This window comes from Podarcis erhardii, assembly GCF_964252035.2.
Source record: "Podarcis erhardii genome assembly, chromosome: 7".
Taxonomy (NCBI): Eukaryota; Metazoa; Chordata; class Lepidosauria; order Squamata; family Lacertidae; genus Podarcis; species Podarcis erhardii.
In genome coordinates, this window is record NC_138511.1 from 26,961,188 (window position 1) to 26,987,442 (window position 26,255).

The window sequence follows — 26,255 nt, forward strand, 5'->3', positions numbered from 1 at the left end:
CGAGCGAGCGGGAGGAGGCGCGCTCGGGCCGGATCAGCTCGTCTGCTGCTCGCCTCTCGTCCGCGATGGCAACCGACGAGCTGGCCGACAAGCTGAGCCGCCGCTTGCAAGTGGAGGAGCACAATGGCGAAGCCGAGCAGCAGCCGCAGCCGCCCGAGCACCACCCGGAGGCCGAGCCGGAGCCCGAGCCGCCGGCCTTGGACAGCGGCGCCGACGGCGAGCTGAGCGCCAAGTTGCAGCGGCGTACCGAGCTCAACGACCCTTCGCAGCTCTCGCCCGGCGGCGGCGCCCAGCACCGCGTCTTCAGCCCCTACACCGAGTTCCGCGAGTTCTCCCGGAGGCAGATCAAGGACATGGAGCGGCTCTTTCGACAGTGAGTGGGAAAGAGGCCTCTGAGCATGAGCAGAGTGCCTTCTCGCTTTTGCTTTCCTTTTCCCCCTCCCGGAATCTGGAAAGGCTGTGATGGGGGAATTACTCTTCCTGCACCCGCCCCACCCCTCGCTCTGACCCGGGCAGCCTTTTCCCTCTCTCCCTCTACAGAAATGCGCTCTGTACTAGCTCAGGAGCCCTTCTGTTTCGTGCGTTCCAGGGGCTGCTTGTCTGCTTTGGTATTTCTAGTTGCGGAAGGAGAAACCCAGTTCGATTGGATGGAAGGGGCTGCCTTACATTTTATGCTGGTCCCCACAGCGTGGGGGGTGGGGGCGTTAAAAAGGTCGCAGGGAGGAGATAGGATATGGTTAAAATTAGGGGTTAAAGTCGGGGTCTATAAACTCCCACATAGACACACCTTTTCTTCCACAATGTGAGTTCTGCCCTTCTTTGTACGACATCAGCATGTCAGAGGTATTTTTAAGGTTATAGGGAGAGGTTGCGGAGAACCCCACTTCTAGAGAAATGGGGTGTTTTGTTACAGCGCTGCATCTGCAAGTTAGAAGTCTGGGGCAGTGCTTGGATTCTGGAGTTGGGGAGAGGTTGAGTGACAAATAAAGAAATCCCCAATGACCCCCATTCTCCCCCCCCCAATGATTTTGGCCCAGTGATGGCTCCCCTCTATGCCTTCTCTAGAACTTCATTTTTTAAACAACAACAACCACTTGTAATTCAAGCCCTGGTCTGGGGGCAAAGATTTTGGGGTGCCACCATTTCTCTCAAGTGCCCTCTCTCTCCCCCCCCCCACTTCACCAAGGTGCCAGGGCTTAAGACATTTGGAAGCCAGATACAGAAAATCTAAATCTCCCCCTTCTGTATGTACTCCCCTTGTACACTCATGAACATGGGTTCATTTGCACCGCCCAGTTTTCATGTATGAATGGAACCTGCAGAGACTGCAGCTGTATTGTGAGGTGGGTGGGGAGCACGTAGGGGATTTTCCCTTGTTTCCCTTACCTGTCTGGAAACCTTATTGCTCCTCCCCCTTTCCCACCACCACGTCACCACTACTAAATTCTGCTCCCTTTTGACAGAAGAGGGGAGTCATTAGTATTCTGAGCCACACCAGGAGCAGGGAAATCCAGGCAGGGGTGGGCAGAGGCTGGCTGGGTGAAAATGTGCTGCTTTAAATCTTTCCGGTTTTCTGCAGCGCTGCAAACCCCGAACTGTTTTGTGCAATGTGCAGATTAGAAAAATAAAACGAATTCTCTCTCTCTCTCTCTTTGCAAAGAAAGAAAATCCAGAAAACCTACACACACACACACACAATAACACCAGGAGGGTGTAGTTGCATGTGGGAATGAACCATCTCAATTTCCTGAAAGGCATGCTTGTGGGGGAGGAGGGGGGAGAGACTGATGTGAGCCAGGCCTCGGCACTAGATTTACTGGAGATGGGGCAGCTGGGCATGTACAGAGTGCTCTTTAAAAAAATTCCTTCCAGTAGCACCTTAAAGACCAACTGAGTTAGTTCTAGGTATGAGCTTTCGTGTGCATGCACACTTCTTCAGATATCTGATATTCAGATATCTGAAGAAGTGTGCATGCACACGAAAGCTCATACCTAGAACTAACTCAGTTGGTCTTTAAGGTGCTACTGGAAGGAATTTTTTTATTTTGTTTTGACCATGGCAGACCAACACGGCTACCTATCTGTAACTAGAGTGCTCTTTGCTCACCACTGAGGAACCATAGCTCGCTGCCACACACCTGTAGTTCGAGGCCAGGAGGGCAAGGTAAAGGTGACCCCCACCCTGCAAAGGCTCTCTGTGTAGAAGAGAGGGACACTTGGGCAAAGTGAACCTGTGGGTCCATTGAGCTCAGGATTGTCTGCAGTGTCTGGCAGATGCACCTTACCTGGAGATGCACCTGAGACCTGCATTCAAAGCAGAGATCCTCTGCTGCTGGGATGCAGTGCCCTTCCCCTTGTAAAGGCATTTCCAGACAGGAACACTTCCTGCTCAGTGTTGAGTGATGCCCACCAAACCAGTCCCAAGGGGGGAGACTGTACGTCTCTGAGACCTGGGCAGCCCTAGAGAAATAAGCCCCTATGATGAGGCAAATGTAAAACCAGAGACATCTTGCTCCTATTTTCCTGGCAGACATGACTTATCTGTCTGTAAAGGCATTTCCTCTTCGGAAGAGCTGGGTTGCAAGAGGCAAAACGACACAGCAAGGACCGCCGTACTTTTCCCAGCTCCCTGTTCTTTTCTTCTGCCACAGCCCTATTCTGGGCCAGTTTTTGGGTGCAAGAATCCCAGGGGACTGCTGTGCTTTTTTGATCCAGATCAGTTGCCCGCATGTCTGATAAAAATGGACATTCCCTTGGGCTCTCTGCACAGTTTCCATTTGTGCAGGCCATGTGCTAAATTCTTTAGTAACTCGGTAGCCCCAGCCTTGGGTTCCTGGATGTTGGACTACCGTACATCAGTCAATAGTCCAACATCTGGACTATGGCCAATAGTAAAAGGTGATGCGAGCTGTGGTTCAGCTACAGATTGTACATCTGTAGAAATGGTTTACATTGTGGTCGTATAGATTTTAATGTCGTAATGAGATTCTTTGATTGTCTGTTTTTAATTATCCTGAATCTTAACAATGTTGTGTGATAGGTTTTTATGTTTTTAGCTGGGCAGTAAGTAGTAAATAAATAAAATAATAATAATAATAATAATAATAATAATAATAATAATGTAGCATAGTTAGTAAGATAGAATGATAATCACAGTGGAACAATAATTGTGGAGATGGTTTTGTTTTTTAGATTGTGTACTTCTTTGTATTTTGCTTCATTGTTACCTTTTCTTGTGCACTGTTTCAAGGGCTGTGAAGCAGTTTATACAGTTGCTAAATAAATGAACAAACCCAACATCTGGGGACCCAGAGTTGGGAAATGTTCCAGGAGAATAAGTCACATAGGAGGACAGCTCTGTCAATGGCTGTTAGGTGTGATAGCTCAATAAAGCTCCCTTATTAGGTGCAGCAGACCCAGGTTTTGGGGGTGAACAAGTTGTGACAGCTGTTGTCTTCTTGCCATAGATCTCCATCTGATAATTGTTGGAAGCAGACGGACCTACCTTGACCTGTTTCAGCAAGGCTGCTCTTAACAAATGGCACAAAATAAGACCTTGGCTTCAGGCAGGAGTAGCCAATGTGTTGCCATCCAGATGTTGCATCTCCCTTCAGTCCCAGCCAGCAGTCAGGGATGGGGATTTTAGTCCATAACATCTGTAAGCTGCCTACGAAGGCACAAGCCCTCAGGTCCCTAGGCAACTCGATCACAAATTGTCCTTTTCTGTCCTTGTGCAATGCAGTCACAAGCACACTCAAGCCCTCGTGCCTTGCACAACCTTTACGGCTGATCTGCAGTGTGTTCTTACGAGAGGCTATGAAACGTATTTTGCTTTAGATCCCTGGCCTCATCCTTCACCTCCCCACCAAAAAAACCAAACCCCTCACCCTCTAAACTTAAAGCCACTCATGCTGGTTTGCAGTGAAACAGCTTAATGTTCCATGCAATAGGAAGTGGTCACTGCAGGCTCTTCTCTGTCTGGGCTAGAATGAGCTAAGATTGGGCTTGGTCAAATGGCTAAGGATTTGATGATGAAACAACTATGTGTTTAAGAAAAAGGCAGACCTGTAACAGGAAAATTTTAATGTTTGATGTCTTACTGTGCTTTTATACTTTGTTGGAATTTGCCCAGAGTGGCTAGGGCAACCCCATCAGATGGGCAGGGCGCAAATATTATTATTATTATTATTATTATTATTATTATTATTATTATTATTAGTTCATCAGCTTCAGAAGCTGAGATAGAACAAGTTTCGCTGTCACACATAGTCCATTTCTCCACTTCCTCTCTGGCATGTGCAATCAGACCAGGAAGTCTCTTAATTCCATATCGGTTCCTGTTTCATCCAAACCAGGAAATTATCGTTAGCAGTTTCAGAATAAGCCAGGATATAAAACCACAGTTTGAAAATGGCTTAATGCCTCGGCTTGTTCCTAAGTGGGTAACTCTTGTTTCCCAGCGTAGAAAAATACAGGAAACTATATTTAATTACAGGTTTATTAGTTTGATTGCTTGGTTGCAGCAGGAAAAACAGTTGTGGATGACGATCCCCAAAGCCACAGCAGCATGGCTAGTGCTCAGGAATTATGGGACTTGTAGTCCACAACATCTGGAGGGGTACCACGTTGACTCTGTCTGACATGTGAAGCTTTAACCTTTTTCTCCACTGCTGCCTTCCTGGTGCAAATCCCACCCCTCCCATGTTGAAAATCAGGAGTGCCCCACTCCAGTCACTTGCTGTAATTATTATTTTATTGGTGATTAAACTGGGATGTTTAGTGCCGTGTCTAGTTGGATCCTCAGTGTTGTTGTTGAACTGTAAAGCTCCAAGTGTTTTAGTCTTTCTTCATAGGGCAAGAGAGGTCCCCTGCCCCAAGGAGGCTGCAGTTTAACTCAGACTTATAAATGACCGCTCCAGCTGGGGAAAGCAGAATATGCTGCGGGAGATGATCTTTCTGGTTTAAATTACAGAAGCTGCAGAGAGACAGCAGGCAGGTGAACTGTGTTTAGCGTTTCACTTTTGAAATCCAGCCTTTTCAGCACCTGAAATCTGGTATCACGCTGGAGCCTGCATTGGGTCAGAATCTCTTGCTGCTAAATTTCTCTACCTATGTCCGTTGCTGATGTCAAGCCAAGGTCCTCTGTGGTGAAAGAGGCAGCATCTGTCCTTAGCAAGGGAAATATAAAATGGGCTGGGGGTGTCCCAGAGCACTTGAGCCACTCCCTCTGAAGTTGCCTTCCTTGTTTGAAATGTGTCCTTGGCTGCAGTGCAGGGTTGAGAGTGCAATTGCAGATGAGACGCTGGCCAGGAAAAGAGAGAGGAAGTTGCAGGCTGATGCACCCAGGAAGCTTGCTCTAATTCATTCACCCCGTGCTGTGAAAATGCAGCAGAACAGAAAGGAGTGTGCACAGATGTAGCAAAGCAGCGTAGCAGCGACTGTGTCACTATCTTTTGCAATCCTGTGCTAGGAGGGAACAATCAAATATTAGCTGAACAGGAACATCCTGCGAAAGTTAGTTGTGTGAATGACCCAAATGCTGCAGCGAATGATGATCAGTTCGCCTAGGAATCATAGAATCAAGGAATTGTAGCATTGTAGCATCTCATCCAACCCCCTGCAATGCAGGAATCTCAACTAAAGCATCCAGGACTGATGGCCCTCCAGCCTCAGCTTAAAAACCTCCAAGGAAGGAGACTCTGCCACCTTCCAAGGGAGTCCACACCTCTGTGAAACAGCTCTTATTGTCAGAAAGTTCTTCCTGATGTTTAGACAAAATATCCTTTCCTGTCACTTGAATCTATTGGTTTGGATCCTACCGTCTGGAGGAGGAGAAAACTAGCTTCTTCCATCTCTCATGTGACAGGCCTTTAGATATTGGAAGATGGCTATCATATTTCCTCTCAGTCTCCTCTTCTCCAGGCTGTGCGTACCCAACGGCCTCAACCGTTCCTCATCAGGCTTGGTTTCCAGGCCCTTGATCATCTTGGTTGCCCTCATCTGCACACGTTCCAGCTTGTCAATATCCTTCTTAAATTGCGGTGCCCAGAAATGGATGGTCCAGGGTCCTCAAGAACTTGGGACACATTGGATAGAGTGAGGTGTTCGAATGTGTGTAGGTAAAAATGTTCAGGCTAGGCTGATGGGAGTTGGGAGGGGGGTCCCCAACATCTGGAGGTCCATCAATTCCCCACATCAAGTTTAGGATCATTAGCAGGGAGTGTGTGAAACCGTGGAAATGCTTTGAGAAAGATCTCAGCAAGAAACAGACGGGCAGTGGGGCTCCACATGGCGCCTGTGAGGCTGCAGTAGTAACAATACACTTGATGTATTACAGGGTTCCATTACGCTTCCTTACAAGGGACAACTCGAGTGGAATCATCTATGGTGTAGGTTTGCACTTCAATGCGAAACTACCTCGTTTCCACATCCCAAAACAGTATGCGGACCAAAACACAGCTGCCTCTTAAAATCCTCACGTCTCCCAGTTTTGCCGTGCCATTCTCCCATCAAAGGCAGGAGTACAAAGATGCATCTGTAAGGGGGAAGTGTGCACGGCAAGGCAAATCATAATAAAAATAAATGCATTGGCGAAAATTGCTTGCAAAAATGTGTATATAAGCCAAAATTGCACACAGAAATGTGTGCTTTAGGAGGAACGGGCGATAAAATGCTAGTGGGTTTTTGTGGTGCTCTTTTTTAAAAAAATAAATCACAAACTGATGTCGAAAGATGGTATATGGAACTTAAGAGTGGAATAAGAAAAAAAACCCCACCACTTTAGGGAAATCCCAAATTGTCGGATTCTGTACATCTTGGCTACAGTTTACTAGGGCAGCCAGGAAGGCAGATAAAGATGGGGTCAGGCTGACCCTGCTGACTATTCTTGAACCAGGTGTAGGGAACCCATGGTGGTTGAACTAGAAGACAATTGCCTTTCAACTCTACAATTCTATGATACTATATTCCTCCAGATTTTATTGAACTATAACTCCCATCTGCCCCAACAAGTATAGCCAGTGGCTAGGGATTATGGGAGTTAAAGTTCAGCACATCTGGAGCACGGGACGTGGGTGGTGCTGTAGGTTAAACCACAGAGCCTAGTGCTTGCCGATCAAAAGGTTGGCAGTTCGAATCCCCATGACGGGGTGAGCTCCCATTGCTTGGTCCCTGCTCCTACCAACCTAGCAGTTCGAAAGCACATCAAAGTGCAAGTAGATAAATAGGTACCACTCCGGCGGGAAGGTAAACGGCATTTACGTGCGCTGCTATGGTTTGCCAGAAGCAGCTTAGTCCGGCTGGCTGCATGACCAACTCCCTCGGCCAATAAAGCGAGATGAGCTCTGCAACCCCAGAGTCGGCCACGACTGGACCTAATGGTCAGGGGTCCCTTTACCTTTACCTTTAACATCTGGAGCAGGTGGGGGGGAGAGAAAGTCAATTCAGTTCACATTTAAAGCCAAACTTTATCTAATTCACACTTTCTGAAACAGAAAGAAACCACCGTTCATCAACCAATGTTTTGTATGTTTTTCATATATTGGTGGGGAGAGAGAATGTGCGTAAACTGAATATACTTGTGAGAATAACATACAAAACCACAATTTATTGGAGGAAATTGCTTGCCAAAATGTGCACATTAGTTAAAACTGCATGCAAAGTTGTGTTCCTTAAGAGAGATTTGCACTAAAATGCTGAAGAATTTTCATGAGGATTTTTTTTTAAATAAAAAAAAGATTTAGAGGACCACAACAAGCTCACCACACACAGCATGCCTTATTAAACCAAATCCACATGACACAAAATTTGCTGATTTATGGACAATGGTGTGACAAACCCGAAACCGCTTTCCCTCTGCATCTGACACCACGAGACGTACCGTAACTATCAAGTTTCCTGGCTTCCTGTCTCTTCATTCCCGTAATATGCATTTTCACCTTCCTCTTATTGCAACCTGTTCCTTTTCTGTTATTAACACTGAGTTGTTGTTTTTTCTGGCTGGGGCCAGTTTGCAGTATTTCCCATGCCGCCTTCCATATCTGGAGGTCCTCCCGCCTTGTTGCAATTGCCTTTCCTGCTCAGACACTCTCAAAACAGTAACCTTCTCCCTGCAAGAGCTCTTAAGTATTCCGCTCTCACTTGCCGTCACTTATCATTGCTTAGTTTGCCAAAGCAGAAAGAAACTATTATTCTAGATGAAAAAGCAACAAAGTGTTTTTGTGGCACCTTAAAGACTGGCAGATTTATTATGGCATAAGATTTCGTGGACTACAGATGCTTGACGTACAGTGGTACCTCAGGTTACAGACGCTTCAGGTTACAGATGCTTCAGGTTACAGACTCCGCTAACCCAGAAATAGTACCTCGGGTTAAGAACTTTGCTTCAGGATGAGAACAGAAATTGTGCAGCACTAGCGCGGTGGCAGCGGGAGGCCCCATTAGCTAAAGTGGTGCTTCAGGTTAAGAACAGTTTCAGGTTAAGAACTGTCCTCCAGAACGAATTAAGTTCTTAACCCGAGGAACCACTGTACTATCCTGCGTGGCAGGGGGTTGTGCTCTCTCTCACACACACTAGGGACTGCTTTGCCTGCTTACTCTCCTCGCCAAACCCACCCACACCTTTGCCAACGTTTCTACCCCCACACTCGTCCCTTCACAGCTCGCCCATCCCCTCACAGCTCACCCTGATCCCCAACTCCTTTTAATAGCATTGTTTAACAGAGAAAAGGAGCGCGTCAGAGACCGGTTTGCTGAGACGTTCTGTGAAATGCACTGTCTCCCTCCTTTAAACAGCTTGCCTGGACTACTTCCTGCACACTGCAGCGTGATGACAGCCTTACAATATTGCTATATAGCAAAGACATACATGAGTATGTCTGATCGTGGAAGTGGGGGTTGTACATATGTAAATGATTGGGGACGATGTAGTTCAAGGTACAATCAAGTCAGAAGGGAAATGAAATGCAGAAAAGTAAACATTCAGTGGCCATTCATTTAAAAAAACAGGTCAGCATTGGTTAGCCAACAAACACAAGTGATGTGATAAAAATCCATCGTCCCAACTCAGTGATAGCATAGAACCTCCTGACTTATTGCAATTCACTGGTTTCACACTCCACCCTCCCTTTGAAGTTGCCCTGCTTTAGTCTGCAGCCATCTTTAGTTTCAGAATTTCCTGGGAGGTTCGAAAGTTTTGCCACCGAGTTTCTTGGATATTTCCATTTGATGTCAGATTTGTGGCCATTTATCCTTTGCATAGAACCTGCAGGCCAACAGACGCTGCTGGACTCCAGCTCCCATCATCCCTGACCATTGGCTGTTCTGGTTGGGCCTGATGGGAGTTGGAGTCTAGCAGCATCCAGACTGGTTGCCACTGGTTCCCTTTGCCTGTTGTAGAGACGGCCTCGTTTGTCCTACGTAGAATGCAAGTGATAGCACATTGGAAGATGAGCTGGGGAATTAACCCCTGATGTTGCAGATGACATTATTAGGTCCTGTGACAGTGTTGCCAGGGTGGACATGGAGGCAGAATTGGCATCTTGGTCTGCTGCAGATTATTTATTATGCACTCTAGCACGCAGCATTGTTTGGGAGTTCTAAGAAACAAAACAAAAAACCAGTGAACATTTGAAATCAGCGGATAATATCAGTGCAGTTTTGAAGGTTCAGTTCACCACCTTGATTCAAAATGGCATCCAATTGTGTCCCAAAATACCGTAGGTGTAATCCTGCTTTTCAGTCCCAGGAACTGAAAAAAATGGTTACAATATCTTAAGGGATATCCCAGTGCATAGCAGACAGACAGATGATTTTCCAATGTGTAATATAGTAGACTAGCAGACAGTACCTGGCATTGCTTGGGAATTCTAAGAAACCAAAAACTACTAAGATATATAAATGGAAAAATTGTTTTAGTTTCAAAATGGAAAGAAAACCCATGTTTTCATTCTAATGCTATTGAGTAAACTATAATCCTGCCCAAATTTGGTTAAAACCAATGCAGTTTTATAAGTTTCCATCTGCCATCTTGATTCAAAATGGCGTCCAGTTGTATCCAGACATTAATACAAACCTTCTCTTTGATAGAACCATCATGCCAAATTTGGTGCTGATATCTTGAGTCTGAACGCATAGAGAACAGATGGACAAATAACTTTCCAAAATATAGATACAGTGGGAGGAAGAAGATGGTGGAATTACAAATATGTTATGACATAATGCATTTGTGAGTCTTTTGAGATGCCACAGGATACTTTATGACTTTCCCCTCTCATATAGCTCAGTGAGACTTCCCTCTGCCTACCCACCCACCTAACACAGAGCAGACCTGAGATGATAATTGTTCTGATTTTCCAAAGTACCTGAATCTGTCCGCACATAGATTAAATAGGTTGTAAACCTGCAGTGATGTCCTTCTGTCATCCTAAGGAGCGCACTTCACAGGAAACAAATCTTGTGCAGGCTCCACAGAGATGCACAGTGGCTGGACCTTGCAAATAATTTAGCTGGGCTGACGCAGGAGGCTGTTGGAGCGAGGTTTTTTCCACCCGACATAAAGATGCTTCCAGGCACCCCCTACGGCTGAAACTCTCCCCCTGGCTGCAGTCCAACTTGACTCTGTAATTGATTTAGTAATGCAGTATGTCACATGCAGCCTGATTTTAGCTGAACACTTGAGAGAATATTTCATACTTTTTTTTTAACAGAGAGAGGATGGGGGGTGGGGCGTGGATTGCACTGTTTTGCCAGGACATAGTCTTGGTCCCAAATGCAGTTCTTTTCTACTGGTTTGGTTCATTGCAAGTTAGTCGAGGGAAGAATGCTTGCATGTGTGAACTAACATATACTAGTAGAACATGGGTGGGGGGGAATCCTCAGGCCCAGGGACCCAATGTGGCCCTCTAAGCCCCTCCACCCGGCCCTCAGAAACCTCCTCTGGCCACATCCCCTCCCCAGTCACACCCCTTAATGTGATTTGTCCTTGAACTCTGATAATGCTTTTTGCAGCCCTTGGTTTGAAAAGAGGTCCCCACCTGTGATGGGTTTCAACTCCCACCATTCCTGTCCATTGGTCATGTTGGTTGAGGCTAATGGGAGTTGGAGTCCAACAGCCTCTGGAGGCACCCATATGTCCCCACCCCTGCAGTGGGGGAGATACCCACGCCTCTCAGCTTGGCAATCTGAGTTCATTCAGGGTGCTTTCAGCTGCCTGCATTTGTTCAGGCGCCGACAACATGGGATGATTCATAGCAATCGTGTTTTAAGATGGGTCACCCTAACCATATCTCACATCTCCTGCTCGGTCTGTCGATCCTAATCTGGGCAGGAGAATACTAGCCAGCCTGATGCCCAGAGAGCATTGCATGGAGGCAATAATATTTCCTGCTCCTGCACCCCTACCAACCCCTAGAGTAGGAACAATAAGTTTCCTTTATTTGTGCCACAGCCTGGTACCAGCCCATGAAAGAACTCTGTACTCTGCATTAAGCAATAAAGCTTTTACGGCTTCCTTGCCTTTCTGCAAATTAGTCAGACCAGTAGGTTGGTAACTGTGGATGAGTAAACCAACACCCCTCCAATCTATAAGATTGGGGGTGTGAAAACACACACAGAGAGAGAAAACTGTGAAATAGTCACAAGTTTCTGCATCTCTTGAGCAAGTCTGCCAAATCTGCTTTCCCCAGCCTGTGTCTGTTCTGAATGCCGCACCGATCTGAGCAGGATGTTTGATCGGGTTGAGCCGGGCTACGCTGGGCCGCTTGCCAATTTGCTCAGACTCCTCGATGCGGGGCTTTGTGTCGGAAATGACTCAGCCTCTGCTATGTGTTGCAAAGGTAAGCTCGCAAGAGCTGTGGGTGGCTTCATGGCGAATTTGCTGCGCCGCTGCCCGGAAGGGTTGGGCACGTCTTTGGAGCCCGCAATTACTCAAAACGCTCCTGCATAGGAAGTTGCTTTATTCCGACAGTTTTGGCTGCCTTTGCAAATGACGCCAAACTGGGAGGGGTATTCCTAAAGCTGCAGAAGAGGGAACCAGGGTTCAAGATGACCGCAGCAAATGGGAGAACTGGGCCAAAGCTAACCAAATGAATTTCAGTAGGGACAAATGTAAGGTTCTGTACTTAGTCAAGGGATGCAAAGATAGGATGGGAGACAGCTGGCTTGACAGTAGTGCATGCAAAAATGGTCTAGGGCTGTGTCCCCCAATGTGGGGCACATGCCCCACGGGGGGGGAATTTGATTTTTAAAGGGGGGCAATTTGAGAATGAGTTAGACCAAGTTAATGGCCTTTTAGGCTTCCTCCAAATGAATGGCCAAAAAAAGGTTGGGAACCACTGATCTAAGAAGTTAGTAGACCACAGGCTTAATGTGTCGACTGTGTGATGCTGTGTCAAAAAATTTTTTACAGTGGTACCTCAGGTTAAGCACTTAATTCGTTCCGGAGGTCTGTTCTTAACCTGAAACCTGAAACTGTTCTTAACCTGAAGCACCACTTTAACTAATGGGGCCTCCTGCTGCTGCCATGCCGCCAGAGCACGATTTCTGTTCTCATCCTGAAGCAAAGTTCTTAACCTGAAGCACTATTTCTGGGTTAGCGGACTCTGTAACCTGAAGCGTATGTAACCTGAAGCGTATGTAACATGAGGTACCACTGTAATGCTATTCTAGGCTGCATCAACAACAAAAGTAGAGTGTTCAGTTCAAGGGAGATAATCTGCTCTGGACAGACCCCACCTGGAGTCCTGTGTCCAGTTCTGGGCACCACAGTTTAAGAAGGATATTGACAAGCTGGAAAGTGTACAGAGGAGAACGACCAAGATGATAATAGGTCTGGAAACCAAGCTGATATTCAGCAGCAGACTGCCACTAGATATGGAGGTTCCTTCAAGTACAGTGGTACCTCGGGTTGCAAACACCTCGGGTTACAGACACTCTGGGTTACAGACTCCGCTAAGCTGGAAGTAGTACCTCGGGTTAAGAACTTTACCTCAGGATGAGAATAGAAATCACACGCTGACGGCAGCAGGAGGCCCCATTAGCTAAAATGGTCCCTCAGGTTAAGAACGGTTTGAGGTTAAGAACGAACCTCCAGAATGAATTAAGTTCTTAACCTGAGGTACCACTGTACATCAAGGGTGCAGAAACTCAGGCCCAGGAATGGGGGCAGGGAGCATAGTCCTCCAGGCATCCCTTAACTGGCCCTCACAACTCTTCCTAGCTACACTTTGCACGCTCCTGGGGCAAATCTACACTGGTCAGTTGTAATGTTAAAAATGCATTATAAAAATGTGCCAAAAAGGGCTCTGTACAGGAGTGGTCCATTTTACAATCAGTTTAGATCCAGCCCTGGAGTGTCTGACTTGCAATGTGCTCACTTGACCTCTGCTAAAACCTCTCGCTTGCCTTGGGAGTGGATGGAGAGGTGCGTCTGTTTGTAGAAACTAACCTACATTACTAAGTCAAATCTGCATTTGTTGCTCCACCCACTTTTGCTTTGGGCCCCGCCCACCGCTGTCATGCAGCACTCGTCTGACAACAGTTGTCCATCTCCCTTCAGCTGCCCACCCCACGATTCCTCAGACTGCCCCTTTTAACCAGGGGCCTGTGGACCTCTGGGTGTTGCTGAGAATTCCATCAGCCTCCGCCAATATGGCCAAGGGCGAGGGCGAATTGCATGTACAGTGGAACCTCTTTCGACACTCACTTAATTCCTCCTCAAATTCTCGCCACGGAAGTCCGGGCAAAGCAGCTGCAGCACTTTATGATTTCAGTGGCAGTGCACTCAAAGCAACGCAGCCGTTCTCCTTGGCATCCCAAGAAAAAACCCAATTTCCCCCGCTAAACCAGGTACGAGCAATTTGCACACATGTATCTAGCTTTAATCAGCTTTGCAGAATAGTCGCGGGCATTAATCTCCCGCTCCCGGAGCAAAGAGCTAGGTTAGATTAGTGGGCCTCTTCCTTCTAATCTCTTGCAGTTGGTCCGGAGGCAGAGCTGTCAATTAGTCACCAAACAGAATGATGTCGGAAGCGTCCCGCCTGTTTAGAAGCACCAAAAAAATCCTGTGTGCAAGTTAAGGCTGGTAGAGTGGGTTTAAATAAATATCTGTCACATTAGGGTTAAAAAAGAAAGTGGGAGAAAAGACTGAATCAGGAGGTCCTGTGTTCGAATTTCAGGCCTGCTGCAAACTCACCATGTGGCCTGGGCCAAGCCCCAGCGATCCCTGCACACGGAGGATGATGCCCTAATAATAAATATCACATATTTATGTGTGCTCGGTGGGTTAGAGCGTGGTGCTGATAATGCCAAGGTTGCAGGTTCGATCCCTATTCCTGCATTGCAGGGGGTTGGACTAGATGACCCCCAGGATCCCTTCCAGCTCTACAATTCTATGATCCTTTTCAGGGATGCAAGGGAATGTGAGAAGAGCCCTGCTGCTGGATCAGGCCAAAGGCCCACCTAGTCCAATATCCTGTTCTCACGGCAGCCAACCAGGTGCTCCAATGGGAAGCCCACAAGCAGGATTTGAACACAAGACCGCTCTCCCATCCATCAACTGCTATTCAGAAGCATAATGCTTCTGACCATGAATTCAGAGCATATTCATCCTAGCTAGTAGCCATTGGTAGCCATATCCTCAATGAATTTGTCTAATCCTTTCTTTCTAAGCCATCCACGTTGGCAGCCATCACTACCTCTTGTGGGGAGCAAGTTTGGTAGTTTCTTGGCGGTCATCTTTGGATGGAAGCTTTGTATTGAAAGTATCTGTATCGTTAGGGAGTCTTTGAAGGATGTCATTAGCCTTGACCTCCACCGGACCGCAGCAGGGCAGGTTTGCAAAGCATCAATTTGGTGCATTGAAGGCATCCTTTCAAGTACTAAGCAACCACCTCCATTGAGAACCTAAAAACCCTCCAGGGTCCATTTAGCGGTTTGGCGATGACTCCAGCGGTTTGGAAAACACTCAGTGCAAATATTAGTGAGTTGAAAATAAAATTTTAAAAATCCAATCCGGAATGTTGGAGAGTTTTCAGATGTTCCCAGAGCAACGGGGGACTATGAGGCCAAGTGGAGGGTGACCCCAACCTCCCATAGCCCCCAGATCGTTCCTACTTAAAGTGCAGTTACTGGTTTTAGTTGCAATTAGGGTTCATTTCATTTCACCTTTAATCTGTATATTGCCTTTCTATATAACCAAACACAGGGTGGTTTACAAGCTGAAGAAACACACCTTTTAACAATCTGACCCAACACAAGAATGCCAAAATAAAAACAACTTTAAAATAAGCAACATACCAAATAAAGCAATATTCAACAATCCATTAGACTAGTATACTAGTACACAATACAACTAAATACAATACTAGTACACAATACAACTAAATACAATACTAGTACACAATACAACTAAATACAATACTAGTACACAATACAACTAAATACAATACTAGTACACAATACAACTAAATACCAGCAAATAATGATTAAACATAAATTCACTCCTAACAATTACAACAAAACATTTCCAAAATATAATCCATAAAAAATAACAGCAAGCCACAGTGCATAAAATAACAAATACAAATTGAGAAGCAAAGACACACAACTTATATTATTATTTTTTTTAAAAAAAATCCTGAACTGCTCTCTTCCCAGCTGATATCCAAATAAGGGCACCTTCAGATAGGTGGGGACAGGAGGGTTGTTGGGGTTTTTTGCAGGTGTCTTCTGCAACATTTTTTTAAAATTATTTGAATATTTATGACATGAGCAAAGGACATGTTGTCACGCACTTTCTGGTTAGCTCCATTTTAGGAGTGCTGGCGTCCTTTGCAGACACTTCCTGTGTGCCTCAGACATCGATATCTGTACCCATGAGGACTAGCTTTGTTGGGGAAGCTGAGTTTTGAAGGATTCTCCAGTTATCAAGTGCTGCACAGAGGCTGCAAGCCAAGGTTGCACTGCGTACCTTTGAGGGTTAAGATGTGGCGTGCCTTTGCTCTGTCCTGAAGCAAAAGGGGGTTGTCATAGAAATGCACACTGCCCTTACACACAGGGCAAAGCTCTGATCTGCATATATTTGCCCTTTGGGTGGTTTAAAAAAGGCTGCAGACTTCATGATAAGACCTATCTTGGAACCGGAATGCAAAGAGAATCACACCCTTGCAGTTCTGATAAAAGTAGGACTGCCATATTTCAAGAAGTAAAAAAATCAGGCCAACTTTTGGGGGGAAAGTTGAGCTATTTTTGGAAAAGTTACAAAACCCCGGACGTTTTGCCAATTTCCTGAAATTCCCCTCAGATGCCTATCTAGTCGTTGGAATCCCAGAAATGTCCGGGGAAATTCGGACATATGGCAACCCTAGATAAGAGACTCTAAGCTTTCTCTTTGGTTTCTGACCTGGAGTTTGGGAAGCCAAAACAAAACTGGTGAAGTCTTAGGACGGTTCCTTGACATCCTTATGTAAGAAGTGTGGCCAAAGCACAGTTGTGGATCACTCAGGAACACCCAGACTTGATTTATTGTTTCTAATGGAATCTAGTTTTAACTAGGGTTGCATTATCGAACAGGCCACCAAGACCAGCCTAGCTTTTGGCCCATGGTTTTTGCAGCACCACTTCCATTTTGAGGTCTCCGGGTAGTCCATACTAAAGAGGGAAGGATCTGTCCGTGTCAGCTTACTTGGTTTCTCATTTTTTCCAGTCTTAAATTCCGCTTTTCATCTTTCTACAGGAACTTGTGCTATGCAAACTGGAGCAAATCTCCCACAAACGTGGGAAGCTCAGCCCAAGCTGGGGTCCATATAGATCTTTTCGTGTGGTGCCAAGTTCAAAATCCACCTGATCCCAAAATTTGTTGACATAACGCACAGCCCCACTCATTTAAGAGAACCTTTCACGTTCCAATGGCAGCTGCCATTTTTATTCTCCCACAATGCCTTTGGGCATCTCTCCCTGAAGATGTGCCATGTTGGGGACCCAGAGGCTCACTACCCTTACCCCCACTCGGTTGCTATTTTGGATTGGTGGCCATTTAGGCCTCGGGCCGCCCTGGAGCCATTAGCACTGCCGTCTCGTACTAATCAGGCGGCCTTCGTTACTCTCATTTGCCACCAATTAACTTTGGAAAAGCAGCACACCTGACTTGCAAATTGGGTGGAGAAGCATAAAGAAGGAAACTTGTTCTGTCATTAGTTAATCTGTAACTGTACAGCGAAAGGAAAGGCCCACATACCGGTAAATCCAAACAATAGCCTTAAAGACTGGTGGATGGAAACTCTGAGGGAACGATAAGAGCAGAGAGCTTGTGCAAAGTTGTTGTTTTTTTATACTGAACAGGTGATTCTTTAGTGGGTTCAGGGGGAGAAGACTAAACTCTTTGAGCAAAATTAACTGGGAAGCTCAGGAATCAAGAATACAAGAAATTCAAAAAAGAATGGGAGATGCTTATTACTGTAAACATGTCAAAATTATTGTAAACATGTCAAAACATTAGCAGGATTTTAAATACATTTGTAATGTAACAGAACATATAGATGATATGGGAAGAAGGAAAATTGGAGAAGTACTGATAAGCAGTTGAAAATTGAATCCCCATGGAAGGGATGGGGGGAAGTCAGGAGATTCAGAGTAATCTCAATATTTGGATTATGTATTGTTTTTTGTTGTGTGCTCATTTTTTATTTTTGGAAAAATTTAATTGAAAAGATTATATTAAAAAAAGACTAGAAACTCTTTGACACGAGAGTTTTTGACTTATTGAGAGAGAGGCAACCCCGTTCTGGGTTTTGTGCCTGCAAACCATAGTTGGCATTTTGGTCAGATTCAAGATTCCTTCTTCTTTTTGCAGGTATGACGCAGGAAAAGATGGTTTCATTGACCTGATGGAACTGAAGCTGATGATGGAGAAACTTGGGGCTCCCCAAACGCACCTAGGGCTGAAAAACATGATTAAGGAGGTGGACGAAGACTTTGACGGCAAACTCAGTTTCCGGGAGGTAATAGTTACGGCGAGAGAGCCTATCCGACTCAAAAAGTAGGGTTTAGAATGCTTTCAATAATGGGTGGGGAATCTGAGGGCCACATTCCCTCATAGGCCACCTCACAGGGGCCGTGTGCTCTGAAACAGAGCCTGCCATACAATAATCTGTGGCTCCACCCAACACTGCTTTTGGCCCCTGAAAGACTTGCTCATGGAGGAATGTGGCCCTCCAGAATAGATAAACGTCATTCTTCAAAAAATGCTCATCCATAGTGGTACCTCGGGTTAAGAACTTAATTCGTTCTGGAGGTCTGTTCTTAACCTGAAACTGTTCTTAACCTGAAGCACCACTTTAGCTAATGGGGCCTCCCTCTGCCGCTGCACAATTTCTGTTCTCATCCTGAAGCAAAGTTCTTAACCCGAGATAATATTTCTGCATTAGCGGAATCTGTAACCTGAAGCGTATGTAACCTGAAGTGTATGTAACCTGAGGTACTACTGTAATTTAGAGATAAAGTTGTATTTGGGGGGCAGGAAAAGGACTCTGCCAGTTGGGTCACTGGTTTTAATTACAGCCATCCACTCAACAGAAGAGGGCCCCCTCTTGCAAAAATTATTCCTGCAGTCACTTTGGACGGGAGGAGTTTAAAAAATATATACAGTGGTACCTCAGGTTAAGTACTTAATTTGTTCCGGAGGTCCGTTCTTAACCTGAAACTGTTCTTAACCTGAAGCACCACTTTAGCTAATGGGGCCTCCTGCTGCTGCCGCGCCGCCGGAGCACGATTTCTGTTCTCATCCTGAAGCAAAGTTCTTAACCTGAAGCACTATTTCTGGGTTAGCGGAGGCTGTAACCTGAAGTGTATGTAACCTGAGGTACCACTGTATTAAAAAGCAAAGCGCAACAATGGACAGCCCAAAATAGAAGTGGATGCTGTTCTGTAGGGCTGCTGCAATAGACTCTTAATTCGTTCTTTCTTTTCTGCCCAGAAGCAAGAAATAAAAATAAAGCCAAGGCAGAAAAATCAAACTCTTTCTCAAATGGGGATGGCAGGAAAATTCTCCTTTTGAAAAAGAGGCAAAGGCTTCTGTGGAGAGGCAAAGGCTCTGGGGCAGGTGCCCTGAAAAAGAGCTGCCTCTGCAGCGATGCAGCTCAGAAAGGTTTCTGTTTGATTCCTTCCTACATGGTTGAGAGGACCAATGGGATAGATAATACTGCCACTCCCCCTGCCACGAATAGCTTCTCGTGGAGGTGGAGAAATCTGCAGCGAGGAAACATTGTAGGGGAAAAGATTCTATGGCTCTGATACAAAATAGGTCCCCGGTTTTGCCCTAAAGCAGCCACCTGAATTGCTTTGGGCTTGGGCTGTATCCGAACCACCTCCCAAAATTCTCCATCCTCTTTATAAGGCAGGGAAATCATTTATTATTTAAAGGAGACATGCTTGTTTCCCCCCCGTTCTTCAGCTTCCCCCAACGACAAAAACAATATGTTCCTAATAAAATACAAAAGTATATAGATATATATGCATATAGTAGGGCTGCCATATTTCAAAAACTGAAGCTCATCATCTCTCTGTCCGAAGAAATCAGTGTGGGAGTTTTGATTTTCCACTTCCCTCCCAGTCTTTATTCCTTTGCACGCTGTGTTCTTTTAAAATTGCAAGCTTTGAGGGTAGCGACGGTCATGTTTTGGTTGTGTGTAAGCTGCTCTGGGAGCTTTTGGGGGCTGAAAAGCAGGGTACATAGACACTTTATAAAGAAAATGTCTTTTGAGAAATACTGGTTTGGTTCTGCTTTGTACAGTGGAGGGAGGGGAGCACAGATTACTCCCTCCCCCCTGACCCCACAGCCAATTCAGTATCCCTTTCCCCCACCCTAAGCAAGACAGAGAGCTTTTAAGATCTCACGAGAACCTCCCAGAGCCTGGTAAGTAAGCCTGGAAGCTTAAAAGCTCTCCGTCTTTCATGCATTTTAATTTTGCGAGATTATTGCCAGCTTTCAACCGTGTCAGGTTGCAATTCCATGAGTTCAATGCTCCTGCGGTGCAATCACGCTGTATTACTCTATCCCTTTTGCAAGCAGGATTCTCATGGGATTCTGGAGGAATGAAATTCACGGGAGGTTTGTGTTTTCTGTCTTGCCCCCCTCCCCGCCTCCAGTTTCTTCTGATCTTCCGCAAAGCTGCAGCAGGGGAGTTGGAGGAAGACAGCGGCCTGCACGCCTTAGCCCGCCTGTCGGAGATCGACGTTTCGACGGAGGGGGTCAAGGGAGCCAAGAGCTTTTTCGAGGCCAAAGTAAGGAGCGGCTGGGTCCCCTGACCCCTTGGGATCACACCACCGTCTGCACATAGCCCAAGGCAGGGGTTGGCAGCATGGAGTGGGTTCCTATGTGCCCATAGAGGCCTTTCGTAGTGCCTCCACCCCCTGAAACCATAGCAAATAGCCCTCGGAGGCAAGCACTTGTCAGTCAGTCCTGCTGCCTTGCCGCTGATTGGCTAGAGCAGTGGAAGGCGGGAACAAGGTGACTTATTGTGGAGCGATTGGACAGAATCCTCCCTGCATGCTTTCCACAGGTAAGAGGGACTAGAAACTTGCTTGGTTAGGAGCAGAGGCGGATAATGTAGGCAGGGGATGCCAGTCCAGTACCATTTATGGAGTGTGCATCAGAAATGGCATTTCTAGCTACCCAAGTTTACCTTAAAATACTAATAAGCAAAGGAAGTCCTCAGACCACATTCTCTTCCTGTTAGTTTACTAACAGGAGCTAGCTCTAGTCAGATACTCACCACACTGGCCCTTCCCAACTGAATCCACTGAATGATCATCTTCAGATGGAAAAGAGGTGCAGCTCAGTAGCAGAGGGTAGGTTTTGTATGCAAACGGTCCAGAACTCAGCCTCTTATATTCTTTGGTAGGTGTGTGAAACAGAAAGTCCTGTCTGAAACTCTGGCAAGCTCCTTCCAAGTTAGTATTGAGAAGTATGGAGTTAGATAGACCAGAAAAAAGCAATTCCCTGTTAAAACCAGCCCTCTGTTCAAAACCATGAAGACAGGTGTTAAGTTGTGGGTGAACATATCAGACAACACAGCGATTCTTCAGACAGCTTTTGTTTATTCACAGGCCAGAACAGAACTGAACTGAAGGGTTCACCCAGCCTGCTTATATGGAGCTCCACTAAAACGCAACAGTAACCATTTTCTGTAACTATCCAATCACTGAACGTCACTTTCGATCCCTTATTTGCATATGTGGACCTGAACTATCTATAGTATCCCCCTGCTGGCCCAGGGTGAGAACTTCAGTACATAACAACAGGGGTCAGCAAACTTTTTCAGCAGGGGTCCAGTCCACTGTCCCTCAGACCTTGTGGGGGGCCAGACTATATTTTTTTTGGGGGGGAGGAATGAACGAATTCCTATGCCCCACAAATAACCCAGAGATGCATTTTAAATAAAAGCACACATTCTACTCATGTAAAAACACCAGGCAGGCCCCACAAATAACCCACAGATGCATTTTAAATAAAAGAACATATTCTACTCCTGTAAAAACATGCTAATTCCCGAACCATCCGTAGGCCGTATTTAGAAGGAGATTGGGCCGGATCCAGCCCCCGGGCCTTTGTTTGGCTACCCATGGACTTGATCTGCAGGTGATGAGGTTACCCTTACCTCACTTTTAGAGAAAGGACTTTAGCCCCGTGGTAGAGCTTTGCAGTGAAAAGGCTCCAGGCTCAATCTCTGATATTTCTAGGTAGGTATGCATGGGGAATAGAGAATCCTGTCGGAAACTCTGCTGCTGGTCCGTGTTAACAATACTGAGGTCGGTAGACCAATGTCCAGACTCGGTGGCAGGCATTTTTCTGATGTTGTACTGCTGGGATCGTTGGTTCATCCTTCCTCTTCCTCATCGGCTGTTCCTGCTTCCTGGCGCTAAGTGTTTGTAGTGAGATGAGCTGCCCATTTGGACCGTTCTGATCTCACCTGTCCAGTTTTTCTGCTTCCAGGTGCAAGCCATGAATGTCACGAGCCGCTTCGAAGAGGAGATCAAGGCGGAGCAGGAAGAGAAGCGGCGGCAAGCAGAGGAGATGAAGCAGAGGAAAGCAGCCTTCAAAGAACTGCAGTCGGCCTTCAAGCAGTGACAGGGCCAGCCTGAGCGTTGCTGGGAGGGACGTTTGTCCGCGGCGAAAGCCACCCCAGCAAAGTCCTCTAGCGAAACCGGGAACAATGCGAAGTTGCCGGCGGTTGTGCGGTTCCCACCTTTTGAGTCGCACCTTCAGCGGCTGCTTGATCTGCAGGTGATGAGGCTTACCTCCCTGCTGTGAAACATTCCCATTTTCTGCCGCTCAGGCAGCTGTTGAAGGCGCAAGAGCAGGCCCAGTTAGGGGTTTCCCTGTCAGTTGGCAACCCTAGGTTGTGGTTTGTGTTTGGACCAATGCAGAAAAGAATTTGCAGTTGAATCTGGAGTCGTTCAGGCCTCGGGCTGTGAAAACAACATCTCTCTTGTTTCTTCTAGACCTGTAAATACCACAGGTAAACATCCCAGAGGCTGCCGCTCCCATCCACTTTCCTGTGGGCCAGTTCTGTGTCTTTTACCTGTGAATGGCGTGTCGTGTCTGTCTGGTGGGAGTTTCCTAACTCTTTGTAACTGCGTGGCGTGTCCTGAGCTCAGGCTTTGCACTTTCGACTTGTGAACCATTTCATCTCCCAGCCGGTTTGGTGATCACTGTGGTCGTTGGCTCACGGTCGAAGACCAGGGTTTGCGGGGAAGGCCTGAACGTACCCTTGCTCTGACAGCTGTGCTTGTGCAAAAGAAAATAAGAATGCAACTTTAGCGTGTGCAATCCCTTCCAATCAAAAATGCTTTAATTGATCACGTTAAAGTCCCTTTGCTTGAAGTGTTGCCAAAAAACCAGGGGTGTGTGTGTGTGCGCGCGCGCGCGTGTGATGGAAAGTAGGAAATCTGCAGACTCTCCAGGGTGGCTCAGTTTGCAATGCCAGCCTGCAGAATTTTCCCTTTTCCTAAACAACACGAGAAATGAAATGCAGCTCTCTGAAATCCTCATTCTTTTCTTCTTCTTCTTTTTGCAATACGGTACTCCAGCCAAAGAAATCATGTATGTGTTAGGTGAAAGTGCACCTAAAATGCATGTCATCATGGAAATAGCTCCCCCCAGAATACATCTTACTAGAGCAAAAATGCTTGGGGAAATGGGTACGTCCAGCAAAATTGCATACACAAATCTGAATACAGGTAGGTAGCTGTGTTGGTCTGCTGTAGTCGAAACAAAATAAAAAAATAAAAAATTCCAGTAGCACTTTAGAGACCAACTAAGTTTGTTATTGGTATGAGCTTTCGTGTGCATACACACTTCTTCAGATACTTCTTCAGATACTTAGTCTCTAAGGTGCTACGGGGAGAAATGTGAATATTAGAGAAATGAGCACTCAAGTGCTGAGTAATTTTCATGAAGGCTTTCAAAAATGGCAAACCGGTGTAGGACTGTGGCAAGCTGAACCGAATGTGTTCTCCAAGTGCCCCTACCCTTGCTTGTATGCAACAGAGGCTGGTCCATTCCCCACCAATCTTAGCCAGCCCCCCACTTGCCTCCCTTACAGCCAATCAAAAGGAGTGGCTCTTCCTGTATCCTGAGTCTTAATGTTGCCCCTTGTAGAAATCAACAGGAAGGAGGATGGCAACAAAGCCAGAATGAATAGTAGGCACTGCCTGTTGTTGTCTCTGGCGCCACCTACTATTGGCCTCCCTGCCTTCCACCCTACTGGTCCCAGTGGGTACCAGTTACTGCTGCTTGAATGTGAGGGTGGGCTGATGCATTTCCCCCTCTTAAGAGGAGGGGCACTGTAGCATTGCATTTTTGCCCACCTGGGCAGGGGGGTTGCGCTTCTTCCTTGAGAGGGGGTTGTGTTTCCTCCTGCTCTCACTGCAGGCAGGAAGGTGTTGTGTTGGCTCCTTGGCCATTACAATTGGCAAAGTGGGCTGGGTGTATTAGGACTGCCTACGGTTCAGCCTTATTGACCCCAAGAACTTGAAAAGAGAAAGCTGTGTTGGCCACACACACACCAATGATTCCCTCCCCATCCACCCCAATTAGGCTGGAGCCTTGAGATTTTGTCACCCTAGTCTCATGGTTCATAGGTTCACTAGCCAATACAGGAAACCCATTGTCCTGAATGGCAGCCAGCTTCTTTTAAGCCTGTGACAAAGTTGGCACATTCCATTGCGTCTAGGTTGCATCCGCTCAATACTGTGAATCTCTCGGCCTCCCATCAAATACCTGTACTAGATAGGGAGCCTTGTCCTTGTAAGTCGCAAATGGGGAACCTCTGGTCCACCAGATCCTGATGGACCAACATCTGTCCCATCAGCCCCAGCTAAACATCTGAGGGGTCCTTCCTCTCATAAGTTGTTGGCTTGCGTTCTGAAGACTTATTTCCCTGCTATTGATTAGCTCATCGCTCCGTAAGTTTGCCATTTTAAAAGGTGCTGCTGCTCAGGAAAAAAAGTGGTTTGACATACATATTTTGGTGGAATAATAATAATAATAATAGTAATAATTTTTTTACGGTGTTGCCCCTCCCACCGATCTTATTTTAGCACCATCTACAGATGCCCTCAACTTCCAGTAAACTTAACTTTGTGCAGTGTGGATGAAGGCCTTAACCATGCTGCATGGGGCAGTGGGGTCAAAGGGCATTGTAAGTTGGGCTCTTGCTAGAGAAGCATAACACTGAATCATAGAATTGTAGAGTTGGAAGGGACCTCAAGGGGCATCTAGTCCAACCCCCTGCAATGCTTGTTTTGACCAAGGTGGGGCTGGCTTGAACCCATAACTCTACCAACTGAGCTAGTCCAGAAAAAGCATACTTCTCTCTCTCTCTCTCTCTCTCTCTCTCTCTCTCTCTCTCTCTCTGTGTGTGTGTGTGTGTGTGTTTTATATCATGGCAATAACCCAAGTGCTGAAGTTGTGATGCAACAGGCAACTCTTCTTGCAGAAAAGTATAAAGCTATCTTTAAAAAAAGAAAAGCCTTTTTCATACCTACACATTCTGGGCAAATCCACCCAAATCTAGACCCGCGTGGGCAAAACTTGTAAGAAAAGCGTAATAGTCTATATTCATGTTGAATGTTCAGGCTGGGAGACCACCCCTAAGTGCTTTTAAATGTTCAAATGGCTTAATCTGGATTATTATTCTGTTTTAATTTTTTGCATGCACTGTGATCATTAAAGAGACAACCCCCGGTTGTCAAATTCAGGTTCTGAAGCAGAAACCCTCAGTGTGTTTGACAAGGGGAGAAATCTACTCCAAAAAAATGCTTTTTTAGCTCAAAGCTTGAAAAGGAAAGTGATAAGAGTTAGCATTGCCAACGTTTTAATTCCCGTGGAAGCATTCCTATATAAAGGTTCCAATGGCGGGGTGGGGTTTTTTTTGGGGGGGGGGGTTTGGAGGGAAGGGGTGTTTTTCCATACACTTGAAGTGCCCCCTTTGGGATGTGCAAAGTAAAAATTATTGTGACCTGCAGACTTTGATAGGGGGCGGTGTGTTTCTTGATTCCACATTCGACCTGCTCATTTCTGATTATTGCAGTGGAGGAGGACGGGAAACTATTTTTCTTAGAAGTTGGCAATGCTGAATAGACCACTTTGTTTTTGAGACTTGAGGCAGCAACAAGGGAAGTCCGTGCCCTTGGCAGAATAAGCTCCCTGAGCAAAGCTGAGCTTTAAAAGCCAGAGAGTTGACATTATATTTTGTTACATATATATTTTGTTACCCAGCAAAAAAAGAAGAAGTCCATTCTCTCTCTTTTGCCATGTGAAATCCCCTCCGGTCTCCTCCTTCCCTTTCTTTCCCTTTATATTTTTTTGGCAAAAGTTCTGTTGATCTCAGAGGCTTTGTTTATTTTTTCATATTGCGACCATAGGTGGTTGGGGGGTCAGGAGTGGGGAGGGGGTTTAAGAAAGTGCTATATTCAGTCTCTCCTTCCATTCTTCTCAACCTGTTTCCCTCCCCCACCTACCCACCCACCAAATAGGTTTAAATGGATGGATTGAAAAGAATGTGTTTCTGCTTTTGATTCCAAAAGCTGTTCCATTTCAGTGGTATGATTTTATTTTTTTTAACCAAAAGTAATTAAAAAATATATTTCATAAGCATGTTGTGTGGTCCAGAGCTGTGTTTACTTTCTTTTTTTTGGGGGGGGGGAGAAAAACAAAAACTGATATCACTTTAAGGTTAGAATTTTGCCAGCTGCTC

The 26,255-nt window shown here is 46.0% G+C and overlaps 1 protein-coding gene across 2 annotated transcripts; it reads left to right on the forward strand.

Annotated features, from left to right (window-relative positions):
- On the forward strand, nucleotides 1–26,155 carry EFHD2 (EF-hand domain family member D2). Of its 2 annotated transcripts, XR_014158761.1 has the most exons (5): nucleotides 1–373; nucleotides 17,849–17,996; nucleotides 20,143–20,277; nucleotides 21,989–23,877; nucleotides 23,938–26,155. XR_014158761.1 is itself a non-coding variant. In XM_081871363.1 (4 exons), exons 1-4 carry the CDS (start codon nucleotides 66–68, stop codon nucleotides 22,121–22,123), a joined length of 726 nt encoding a protein of 241 aa, XP_081727489.1. In that variant the 5' UTR covers nucleotides 1–65; the 3' UTR covers nucleotides 22,124–26,155. The 2 variants fall into 2 exon arrangements, 1 of the variants encoding a protein (XP_081727489.1); XM_081871363.1 differs by having other exon boundaries at nucleotides 21,989–26,155.
- Nucleotides 26,156–26,255: the final 100 nt, after the last annotated feature.

Coding starts and splice junctions, on each gene's coding strand:
- EFHD2 (XM_081871363.1), top strand. CDS start 66: ATGGCAACCGACGAGCTGGCCGACAAGCTGAGCCGCCGCTTGCAAGTG. Junction 374..17,848: donor ATGGAGCGGCTCTTTCGACA/GTGAGTGGGAAA, acceptor TTCTTTTTGCAG/GTATGACGCAGGAAAAGATG. Junction 20,278..21,988: donor AGAGCTTTTTCGAGGCCAAA/GTAAGGAGCGGC, acceptor TTCTGCTTCCAG/GTGCAAGCCATGAATGTCAC.